At 44.8% G+C, this 12,920-nt stretch overlaps 1 protein-coding gene across 3 annotated transcripts in view; it reads right to left on the reverse strand.

Moving 5' to 3' along the window:
- Nucleotides 1-12,920, reverse strand: part of EZH1 (enhancer of zeste 1 polycomb repressive complex 2 subunit) — an 89,221-nt gene that overhangs the window by 39,352 nt on the left and 36,949 nt on the right. For all 3 annotated transcript variants that reach the window (XM_073683596.1, XM_073683597.1, XM_073683595.1), the window contains 6 exons: nt 12,076-12,240; nt 8,087-8,191; nt 5,023-5,125; nt 4,634-4,797; nt 3,045-3,136; nt 1,320-1,500 (listed from right to left, as the gene is read on the reverse strand). In XM_073683596.1, the coding sequence (XP_073539697.1) occupies nt 1,320-1,500; nt 3,045-3,136; nt 4,634-4,797; nt 5,023-5,125; nt 8,087-8,191; nt 12,076-12,240 (810 nt within the window). The remainder of the gene's footprint in view (nt 1-1,319; nt 1,501-3,044; nt 3,137-4,633; nt 4,798-5,022; nt 5,126-8,086; nt 8,192-12,075; nt 12,241-12,920) is intronic.

Consider the following 12,920-nt stretch of genomic DNA (forward strand, 5'->3'; position numbering starts at 1 on the left):
AAGCTATACTCACCCCGGTTGCCCCGGCGTGGCTGCAGCGCTCGTTCCTGTCTGGTTCCTGGCTGCCGGCATATCGCGAGACAGAGCAGTGAAGGGCCTGCGGTCACATGACTGTGACGTCACCGAAGGTCCTTCAGCGATGCTGGCATTCAGAGAGAAGACGCCGGACAGGTGAGTATAAACTTTATTTGTTATTTTATTCTTTTTTTACAGGTACAATGGTACCCAGGTCTGGATGAGAGTCTTCTCTCCTTCAGAACTGGGTACCATCCGCACATAGAGACGCATATAGAACCCGCTTGTCAAATGTACAGACACGGATATTATGCGTCTCAATGCAAGTCAATGGCGGCCATTCCACTGCGCTTCCGCAAAATTAAATGACATGCTGCGGATTTTTGTACGCAGCATAAACGCTGCGGAAAAATCCGCAGCATGTGCATAGAACATGCGGAATCTCCTTGGGGACCATGGGGTGCGGATTACCTAGCGTTTCACAAGCGTTTACGCTGCAGAAATTCCGCAACATAAACGCTTGAAAAACGCTATGTGGGCACCCAGCCTTAAGTTTTTTATTTTTTTTATTGTTCGTGAAGGCAAACAAATAGAAAGTGCAGATTCATCAGATACCAAAGAAAACATAGTAGTTTATTAGTAATACTCACAAAATATATTTTAAACATAAGCGCTTTTTTAATACATCTTTTATGAGTTTTACTAAGAAACCAGTATATTTTATTAGATATCTGGCAGTTCTGCATGATATACTTTATTCATCAGGCAGGGAAAAGGATCCCAAACACACATGGAGCGGCAGCCAACATTCAACCCAGGGCAGAGAAGTTGAATTAGATCCATCTGCTGACTGTGGTTGCGTCTAGATGGAATAATAGTAGACCCTAACTGGGACCACTTGGAACTTTGGTATTCCTTCTCAGCTTGGTGTTGAAGCTCTGCGTACTTTTGAACTTTGTTAAATGGACCTTAAGAACTTGTAGGATAGAAATTGTCATTGACTTTTAAAGGAGAATTTTCTAGGTATGCTTTCTTATCTGTGCAGAGAGGAGGAGGGGGTGAGCTGTGACATCACATAATGTGAATGATGGGTGCTGTCTCATCTACTGTATATAAGTGTTATATAATCCAGTCTGTGATGTTGTTGAGATGACTGATGAAAAAAATATATCTCTACAGAACAGAGAACATCAGCCTTTTATGAGATTTTGTGGCTAGTGGGTAGACAGCAACATTTCAACATACAGTACTTCCCTCTGATGAAACCGTATGACCAAGAGCAAAAAAAAAAAAAAGCTTCTCACCAGAAGAGCTGGAAGCGCATTCATTCCCTGTGTCACGATCACTGTCCCCTTCTTTGGCCTCAGTCACTGTTGAGGTGGAAGCGCTGGAACTGGAAGTGGCAAGTGTTGGGGTTTTCCTTCTCCGCCTCCCTAAGCACTTGAATCTCGGGTTGTTCATCATAGCATACTCTTTAGCTCCATCCTGAAGGATTGAGAGTTGAAGACTAAAAGAAGCATCTTATTGAGTGACTGATGACCTAATACTATGGTATCGAAAAAATCAACTGTAAGGCTGGAAGTCACGAGGATGGCACTCTACCAAGAGAAAATAACTGAGGATTGACAACATAAAGTGCACAAACATTTATATAAGGAACTTTTAAAGTGGCTGTCTGGGATTTTTTTGTTCGAAAAAGCAGGAAATGCAATAAAGTAAAACAAAAACAAAACTAACTTATTAATCAGTTTACTCTGCTGCAAAGATTACGTGCATATAAAAAGCAGCAGCACAGGTCAGAAGACACCAAAGCTGCGGGGAATTAACTTGTCAATATTGAGTTTTTTGGGGGGTTTTTTTAGAACCAGCATTCCCTGCTGCTAGATTTTTATTTTAATCTTGCATGTGCAAATTGCCTCTTGAGAGACAAAGGAACTCTATAGCGCCACCTATTGGAAGCAGCAATCCTACAAGTCACTATCGACCCTTTAACGAGCCGTGCAATATGACTTACGATAAAAGCCAAATCAAAATCTCAATTTGCAGACACGGAGTTTGCACTGACGAGGCCAACAGCCGAAAGTATGAGAACTGATTTGGCTAGGTGAGAGGCTCTGGACTGAGATCTAAGGGGTAACGTTTCTCCTTGTGGAGAGTGGCATACCGGCTGTATCATGACAGGTTTGTCTGAAATCAAAATGGGTTTTAGTGATTATCTATATAGGTATAAGAACAAATTACTTTTGTATATTTTATATGCATAGAAACCACTATTTTGGCTTGGTTATATGTTTTGTACATTGCAATGTTCTGGCCATTTTGACAGTAAAACTTAAAGGGGTATTCCCATCTCCAAGATCCCATCCCAATATGTAGTAGATGAAATAATAATAATAATAATATTAGGAAATACCTTCAATTAGAAATGTAGTATAGTTTTTCTGATTCACTATGTCTCTTTCCTCATGTGCAGGCATTGCAGGACCGGATGTATTCATGGTTATGACCACTAGCAACTAGCAAACTAGCTGTCACTATATCAGTGGGCGTAACCATCTATACCTAAGGTCCTGCAATGCCTGCACATGAGGAAAGAGACATAGTGAATCAGAAAAACTACACTACATTTCTAATTGGAGGTATTTGCTAATATTATTATTATTATTACTACTACACCTACTACATATTGGGATAGGATCTTGGAGAGTGAAATACTTCTTTAAAGAGACCTGACAATTGTCTGTCTGATGGGCCTACAAATCAACCTCCGGCAACACAGATTGTATATTTATATACAGTATAAAAAGGCATTGCGAGATGGACCATTTGCCTTTGTGTTACATTTGCAGAACCTGGGATGTAAAGGGCTGCTTCATACCCTTTTACAGAAAAAAACCTGACTAAGGGGAACATCTTTTGTTACTCCATAAGAACACAGGATAGGCAGACTAGAAGCCACCATCTTACTCCAATATTATGAGGCATTTATAGAAGCAAATGTGGAAGCGTAAAAAGAAATAACAACCCACCAGCCACAAGAAGCACTGACTGCCGCATGGTTCAGTCTCAATCTTAAGTTCTCGGTTCCTTCTTCTGCACACACTTGGACTTGCATGAAATGCTGAAGTGTAAAAGAATAAGGAGGGTCATATTATTCATGTATCAATAGTTTATGCATTACATCAATGTCCTGCTATGTGGTTCATGGCATTCACATGCACAGCAATAGTGAACAAATGCAGAGCGTCAATCACGGCGGTTTATGTGACCAAGTTACAGGGTAGAAAATACTGAATTATCATGAATAATAACCAATTTCTTCCACAACTCACTAAAGTTGCCATACATACATAGCCAAGCATGTATGTTCATATCAGGTGGTAAAGGGGAAGGGAGTAATGCCACCTGAGCTGATATACTCATTACTGGAGACTTAGGCAGACTTTACTGCGTTGGGTTTGGCCTGCCCAACACTTATGAGCAGTGAAACATTTGTCCAGACCCCTTTCTGTACCAATAAAAGATTAAGCGATAACATAATAAAAACATGGAAATCATATTGGAAGATATTAAAGGGGGTCATCCAATACTATAATCCTGATTACTTATGCTGATGATAGGTCATCAATATAAGATCGGTCAGGATCCGACATCTGTTACCTGCCACCAATCGGCTGTTACCAGCTCCAGGAGTGGCCGGATGTACTCAATCTCATCTGGACTATTACAACTCTCTACTAATCAGTCTCCCTCTTACTAAACTCTCCCCTCTCCAATCTGTCCTGATTGCACCAGCCAAGATCATATTCCTCGCCAACCACTACACTGTTGCCTCTACCCTGTGCCAGTCGTTGCACTGGTTACCCACCTGCTACAGAGTTCAATATAAACTCATTACTCTCGCCCACAAAGCCCTCCATGCCTCAGAACCACGGTACATCTCCTCTCTTGTTTCAGTCTACCACCCTACCCGTGCCCTCCGTTCTGCTAATCACCCAAGATTAACATCCTCAATAATCCGAACCTCCCACTCCCGTCTCCAAGACTTCTCACATGCTGTGCCAATTCTTTGGAACGCACTACCCAGGACACTTCGATTAATCCCAACAGTTTTAAGCGTGCCCTAAAAACGCATTTCTTTAGACTGGCCTATTGCTTCACCTCACTTATCTAACTATCCTTATTTTTCCCATACAAAATTTACTTACAAATCAGGACCCTCACAGCATCTGTTCACACACCATCCATGCACTTGATAGCCCTCTGTGTTTGTACTTGTACATATACTGGTTGGCGACTGGTTCATTTGGCACTATGTGATTACCCTATTATATTGATGGCTGGACCGTACAATACAAGCAATTGTTAACATCCACCTCACTCCTACTGGTATCTGTTGATTTATGCGATTATTGTTATTCTGTAATGTCTTTATTGTCTGTACGAGTCCCCTCTAAAATTGTAAAGTGCTGCGGAATATGTTGGCGCTATAAAAATAAAAATTATTATTATTATTATGTACAGTGTATGGAGTACTGCACTCCCTTTAAATCTCCTAGCTTCACTTAGGATAGATGTTGCACGTATAAAAATGAGATACAGAAGTCAGGCTACTTACGGTGCAAGAAACAGTCATATTTGAAGCAGCGGCGGCAGAACAGAGTGTGAAAGGAGTGCAAGGACTGCTCTCGTGGCACAGATTTTGCCAAGGGTCCATCAATATTTGGAGTGCACTGTGGTGGAAGTGTGTTGGGGTCTGTTGCTGCTGTCAGCTCTTTGTACCTGGAAAAAAAAACATTTTAATACACAGAAAAACAGATCAATTGATCTTGACTTTATTGGGTACACAACTGAGTGCACCTCAAGCTGCGAGTACACAGATGTTTTGTCCGTTTTCTAGCATGACATGAAGCTCTTTCACAAATCATGTATTTTTGGATTGGGAATAGATACACAGCATATTCCAAATTGCATAAACATTTAACAGTAGGTTCTTCGATCATTTACCTATTCCTGACTTCTTCTGGAAATCCTCTCTCTGGAAAGACAGCCGAGATGGCGCTGAAGATCAGATCACTTGGCAGTGGGCTTTTAATGTTTCTCTTGCCGCCTACAACAAATAACGGATACTGATAATAGAGCATCCAAATGTCAATGTATACGTCTGGCTACAAGAGAATGTGATGAAAGGTTACACACAGATACTGTCGCAGCGTTTATACTATTTACTCTTCATTTAAATTAAATAATTCATTGGCCGGATTCACATATCCAGATTTTATGGTCCAAGCAAAGACCACGATGTCCAAACTGGCCACGAATCTCCTGACCAGAAATCAGCAGGCTCATAGGCCTTTATGAGGTTGCCAAGTTCAGGTCAGGAGCGTGAAACACGAATGTATGAAAAACAGCCTTTATGGAATTTTTACAAATTCCCAGAGTCACAATTGTTCGAGGTAACATTTTTTTTTTTTAACTTATACTAAAAAGATATAATACAAAAAAAAAAAAAAGACAAAATGTAGCATAAACACACAGATTCTTGTAGACTTGAAGGGAAATTCTGTACTCTATGTGAATGCAGATACACACTGAGAGGATTGCATAAATGCGGTTGTGGCACCCCAGGGGTCTGGTTTCCACAGTAATAGCAATATTATGTCTGAGAGCAGGTGGGAGGTCTCTTGGTCAGGAATCCTATGCATGCCACACCTCCTGCCCAGTCCTGGGAGGGGAAGAACTTCCCCTATATAAAACTGGGGCTGAGGCAGGGTTAGAGAGTGGAGAAGGAGAGTTAAGAAGAGGAAAAGCAGCTATAGGAAAGAGAGATCAGGAGCTCTGGGGAAGTCGTGCTAAAAGGAATCAGGGGCTGGCAGCTGTAGAGCTCGCCCTGATTGAAGAGTTACCACCGGACCCGGAGTCCGAGGCTGTGGGGACTAATCCTTACCCAGCAGCAGAGACCGACCGGCGGGGGATTTCAGGTCCTCTGGCCAGGAGGCCCGAGGGCACGGTCACACGCGTGGGACCGGCACCGCCGTCGTGGAGCGGAAGCCACTAGAAGGCCCCGAGTCACCGGCCGTGCGGGTGGGCGCCGCGCGGTGCGCTCGGGGACGTGGGCTACTTTTACCCGCCTCTAGCAAGGTAGCCAGAAGAGTACAATTAGTTGGGGAGGCCTACAGCTCCGCCTGGCCAGGGGAAAATCCCATCTGCTCAAAGACTGACCAGGCCCCGACCGCTAGCCAGTACTCCGGGAGGGTCTATTTTTGTCACCAGTAAAGACCCTGAACTACACCGCATCGTCTCTGAGTGGTTCCTGCTACCCCCATCATCCACGTCGGCTGCCCTGAGGCCATACCCCTCCCGTTGGGGGTTATACCATCCACGCTGCACAATCCTTCCACCGGCCTCAGCGGTCTGCCCTGCAGCGGCAGCTCCATAGCTGCATTCAACGGGTGGCGTAGTCGTCCAACATCTACTGCTAATACTCAGCCACACAGTATGACTCCCTGGGCACGGACCGGGTCACCGCCACGAGACTACTACCCCCAACAGGCCCGGCTCCGGGTAGTCCCCGCGTGCGCAACGCTACACCAAGTAGGCCCAGGGGCGCGTCACGGTCACATGCCAACTAGATGGTAGCGGTCTCGCTCAATAAAAGTGAATAGAACGAGGCTGGGCAAGTCTAGTCAGAGTGCAACTGGAAGGATGAAAACCGCATACTTGCTGTCACATGACCGATCACCTGTCTTGACACCAACACCAGAGAATCCTCACAGCGTGTAGTACGCACAATGTGAGGTTTCACAAGTCTTCGGCCGATTGACCCGTTTAAACGAACACCAAGCCCAATTACAAGCCAATCTTACTTCACAAATATTATTGCTGTACACAGGGTGTCCCATTGCTAGGACCCCAAGCGGCTGTAATCTAGGAGGTAACCTACTCACGACTAGTCTATGGGAGTTAAGATAAAACTTGAGTGCTTCGGTAACTGCCATGAAGCAGAATGGCGAGAGTCACATACATGTGTGGAAACCTCTACGTACATTCTCAAAATGGATGGGAAAGCTGCAGCCATCCATTAGAGACAACAGCAGTTGGGTAACCACCGTTCTCAGTATAGGTGTGGGTTGCAATGGTGGGTGACACATTTATCAGTTAATTGTGGTAAATCCTGTGGATATGCCAGAAATATCTGAGATGGGAATGTGTATTTAATAATCTGTATGTGTACTGCACAGACATACCCAGGCACCAGGTAGACATGGTCACTGTAACCACTCATTGCCTGAATGAGGGACTCCCTTTCATCATCAAAGCATGTCCAAAAATGGTATTTGAAAAGGGAACTTCTAAATGGACAATTCTTTTAAGAAGAGTTTTGAACATTATAATATCTCTCTAAAGAGTCTATGCAAATTGCCTCTTCAGAGAGGAAGAGGACTTGTGCTCTATAGCGCCACCTATTGGAAGCAGCGATCCTACAAGTCACTATCGACCCTTTAACGAGTCGTGCAATGTGACTTAGGATAAAAGTCAAATCAGAATCTCAGTTTGCTGACATTGTGTTTCGGGCTGTTGACCCTCGTCAGGGCAAAGTATGAGAACTGATTTGTCTAGATGAGCGGCTCGGGACTGAGGTCTAAGGGGTAACGTTTCTCCTTGTGGAGAGTGACATACCGGCTCTGGCATGCCAAGGTAAGGAGGCTTATTCGCTGTGCACGGCATGCCAGAGCCGCTATGTCACTCTCCACAAGGACAAATTGCATCTTTTTTTTTCTTAATCACGTTATTTTTATTATGTTGTTTTTAGCACAAGGAAATAAAAAAATAAACACATTACAACAAAACCCCACGTTTTACATTATGACAATCTTTGCTTTCTCAACTCTGATCTTTTTACACTATAATTTTCATTCACGTCTTCCACTGATGAAAACGGGACATTGCACATCAGTGACCTTCATTATAAAAGGCACAAACATAATGGAGACTATTAGCTGGGTATACAGTGCGTTTTATGCAAGCAGAAATCAGGTCCAGGTTCATAAAAAAAAAAAAAGTCCTTCACCTCTTGTTTTGCTTTGAGTAGAGGTTTTCTCTTCTTCATCCGCTTTGTTTTCTGCCTGGCCTTTAGTTGGAGCAGAATTACTTCCTGGGCTCATCTGGACCTCACCTGTACATGTGAAAGAAACAAGTCAAAAGATCATGTGCTTAAAAAGATAAAAACTGAATAATTAGCACCGTATGTTCTGCACAATGAGAGTGTATTAAAAACAGCATCAATTTACCCATGTGGAACTAAAGCTTAGAGGGGTTGTCCCACAAAGTACACTTTAATTCACAGATCTTGGAATAAAAATAAGTCCCACAATTGAATGTACTTACATAAAATGTTCCTGTGGTGAGATAATCTTATAAATGTGCCCCTGCTGTGTACTGTGTAATGGCTGTGTCTGACCGTACAGGAACATGGTCTGATCATACCACAGCTCCAGGGCAGGGAAAGAAGTAAAAGAGTATACAGACAGGACAGCAGGGGGTCACAACTGGTTCTTTTTGTGAGGTAAAACATTTCCCTGCCTGTTTTTAAGCAATGTTTTACCTGAGAGAAAGAATCAGCTGTGATCCCCTGCTGTATTGTCTGTATACTCTTATGTTTCCTTCCCTGCCCAGGAGATGTGGTATGCTCAGACCATGTTCCTGCACAGTCAGACACAACCATTACACAGTAGCACTGAACCGGGCACATGTCAGCTGATTCTTACAGCGGACATGTGCCCACAACAGCCACGGGTGGAATTCACCCGCGATCCACCCGCGGCTGTCAACCAGTTAAATGCCGCTGTCAATCTCTGACAGCGGCATTTAACATCGCCGTGTCGGGAGCATGGCATTAGCCCCGCCCATCGGTCACCCCGTCACGTGAACACGGGTCACCGATGGGTTGGCATGACAACCCTGTGGTTGTCATGTCTAACTTGCCATGAGCACCACCTAGTGGTCGGCGCTCAGAGCACATGAGTATTTCTGCTACACAGAGGCGATCTGCTCATCGCCTCTGTGTAACAGAGCCGATCAGACAACTGCAGCTTCTAGTCTCCTATGGAGACTATTAAAACATGCAGAAAGTGGAAAAAAATTGTTTTAAAAATATAAAAAAAATAAACAAAAATATAAATTAAATCACCCCCCTTTCGCCCCATTCAAAATAAAATAATAAAAAAAACCACACATACACATATTTGGTATCGCTGCTTTCAGAATCGCCCGATCTATCATTATAAAAAAAGAATTAATCCGATCGGTAAGAAAAAAATTCTAAACGCCAGATTTACGTTTTTTTGGTCGTCGCAACATTGAAATAAAATGCAATAACTGTGATAAAAACAGCACATCTGCCCCAAAATGGTATCAATAAAAACGTCAGCTCGACGCGCAAAAAATAAGCCCTCACTTGGCCCCAGATCACGAAAAATGGAGACACTAAGGGTCTCGGAAAATGGTGCCATCTTTTTTTTTTTTTTTTTTGGAGCAAACTTTGGATTTTTTTTTCACCACTTAAACAAAAAAGAACCTATACATGTTTGGTGTCTACGAACTCGTAATGACCTGGAGAATAAGAATGGCAGGTCAGTTTTAGCATTCAGTGAACGTGGTAAAAACAAAAAAAAAATCAACCGTGTAATTGCGTTTTTTTTGCAATTTCACCGCACTTGGAATTTTTTCCCCGTTTTCCAGTACATGATATGATAAAACCAGTGATGGCGTTTAAAAGTACAACTTGTCCCGCAAACAATAAGCCCTCACTTAGCCATATTGACCGAAGAATAAAAAGGCTATGGCTCTGGGAAGAAGGGGAGCAAAAAATGAAAACACAAAAACTGAAAATGCTCCGGTCATGAAGGGGTTAAAAGGAGTTGTCCGGTTTAAACAAATATCCTTAAGTGGTCATAAGATAACAATTTACTAATGTAATTTCAATGAACAAAAGGTTCCCTATTAAAACTTTGTCTGCTTTAGTTTCAACTGGTACACTTCAATTTGAGCCCAACATATAAGATCACTAGCTATTGAACCCGTTCTACGCCCGGGTGGCGAGCATTTTTATTGGTATATGGTCTCCCATGCTGGTATGTGCTACCCCCTCCTGGTATTTGCGCTGCCCCCATCCTGTCTCCACCATCCTTCCTGGTATGCATGGCACTCCTCACCCCCATTCCTGGTATGCATGGCACCCATCACCCCCAATCCTGGTATGCGTGGCACCCCTCATCCCAAATCCTGGTATACGTGGCACCCCTCACCCCCAATCCTGGTATGCATGGCACTCCTCACCCCCAATCCCGGTATGCGTGGCATCCCTCATCCCCAATCCTGGTATGCATGGCACTCCTCACCCCCAATCCCGGTATGCGTGGCCCAATCCTGGTATGCGTGGCATCCCTCATCCCCAATCCTGGTATGCGTGGTACTCCTCATCCCTATCCTGGTATGCGTGGCACCCCTCACCCCCATACCGGTATGCGTGGTACTCCTCACCCCCAATCCCGGTATGCGTGGCACCCCTCACCCCCAATCCCGGTATGCGTGGCACCCCTCACCCCCAATCCCGGTATGCGTGGCACCCCTCACCCCCAATACTGGTATGCGTGGCACCCCTCACCCCCAATACTGGTATGCGTGGCACCCCTCACCCCCAATACTGGTATGCGTGGCACCCCTCACCCCCAATCCCGGTATGCATGGCCCCCTCACCCCCAATCCCGGTATGCATGGGATCCCTCACCCCCAATCCCGGTATGCATGGCACCCACCACCCCCAATCCCGGTATGCAAGGCACCCCTCACCCCCATCCCGGTATGCGTGGTACTCCTCACCCCCAATCCCGGTATGCGTGGCACCCACCACCCCCAATCCCGGTATGCAAGGCACCCCTCACCCCCAATACTGGTATGCATGGCACCCCTCACCCCCAATACTGGTATGCGTGGCACCCCTCACCCCCAATCCCGGTATGCATGACCCCCTCACCCCCAATCCTGGTATGCATGAGATCCCTCACCCCCAATCCTGGTATGCGTGGTACCCCTCACCCCCTAATCCTGGTATGCATGACCCCCTCACCCCCAATCCTGGTATGCATGAGATCCCTCACCCCCAATCCTGGTATGCGTGGTACCCCTCACCCCCTAATCCTGGTATGCATGGTCCCCTCACCACCCAATCCTGGTATGTGTGGCACCCCTCATCCCTTTCACACTGTACACACATACAAAAAAATAAACACATACTCACCTTTCTTCCCTGTGCTCCAGCGATGCTGTGTCCTGTTCTGCCGGAGACAGGGGGAGGAGGAGTGCGGCGCTGGACTCCTGCCCCGGTCTCCGGCGAAGAGGGGCGCCACGGCAACACTCCTCCCGGTCAGGTAAGTATTTAAGTATGGTGCCGGAGATCATGGTATGAGTTCAGTGTCTACGCATACCGCGATCTCCGGCGCCATACACTCCTCTTACCTGGATGCGGTCTTCTGTCTGGAGCCAGACTGCGGGTCACGCATGTGCAGTCTATAAAGGCTTCAGACAGAGACACGCATCCCCCGTTATATTATAGATTTCCTGCATCATTACATCATCAGTCCTGTAAAATGATACAGGCAGCCAGCCCCCTTCTCTTTAACAGCATAGCATGGACAGATAGTGTAGACAGAGATGGGGGCTGCATGGCTCCTGAAATAAGCAGTCAGCCAGTCCCCTCCATGCACAGCACTTATGATGTAACGACGCAGGAAACGAGGAAGTGTCCAGCCCAAAGTGGATATGTTAACATTAATAATAAAATTATATTAGTAAGTTGCTATTTTATATACACACCCTTTAAAGTTTCGGCTGACTAAAACTGTGGATTCTGCACCTGTAATATCAATGATCCCATGACAACACTCCTTGTGTTCCAGCTATTGACTGTTGTCACATGGACGTTGTGTGAACATAAATCAATAAATCCGTCTTCACGTTTTATTAACACCTATACAGGCCACAAAAAAAGTGAATGTCTACCTTCTTCAGCAATTCGCTTTCTTTTCCTAGTCATGGGTCCTTCTCCTTTCACTTCTTCAGCTTTGCATCGCGATGGGTCACTACCTCCGCTGTCCCCTTCATCTGTAACCTGAAGAAGAGCGCCAACCAGCTCCAGAAAGCTGGCATCATCGAGAACGCCAGCACCTGCACAGAACCAAGTCATATCTTAAGAGTCTTCCCAAGAAACAAACCTATAGGACAGATGCAGTCCAGCCAGATATGGGTAGCTTTAAAGCACACAAGGCATAAAACAGCAAAGCAATATGTGCGAGGAATAAATGCAATGTATTATGCACATTAGATAAAAGTATTATATGAAACAGATGCTTTATAAATACTTAGTATACAGCACGAAGAAAGTATGGTATTATATAGCCATTCTATATGCATGAACGGTCAACTAAAGCTGCCCATACAACTTAGAAAGCTGGCAGACAAGCGACAGCCATTTCCCCCAACCACCCATACACACACAAGACACTCGGCTGAGCTTGCATGAATGGATAAGCTTCCATAAGAACTGAGGACGGAGCATGTTGAATTCTAATTTGAGGAAAGTCGAGACACCTTCATGCCAATTAGATGGCCAGCCCGACTCACCCATCGTACATAATACTTATGGGCACCTTACAGAGGACTGGTCAGCTCTCCGGACCATTTTGTTCTAGTAAATACTTGTATTTCCCATACGAAAACAATTCTGGATCAACCTTTTTAAAAACTCTACTTTGTGCTGTTCCGTAGTTATTCCTCCTTGACATTTATGAATACATTGACAACTGGGAGTTTCCATTCTTGGAGTTAAGGTGCAAGTATTTACAGGT

Source organism: Phyllobates terribilis, unplaced genomic scaffold (assembly GCF_046119375.1).
Source record: "Phyllobates terribilis strain yellow unplaced genomic scaffold, ASM4611937v1 Scaffold_5__5_contigs__length_657084704, whole genome shotgun sequence".
NCBI classification, from domain to species: Eukaryota; Metazoa; Chordata; class Amphibia; order Anura; family Dendrobatidae; genus Phyllobates; species Phyllobates terribilis.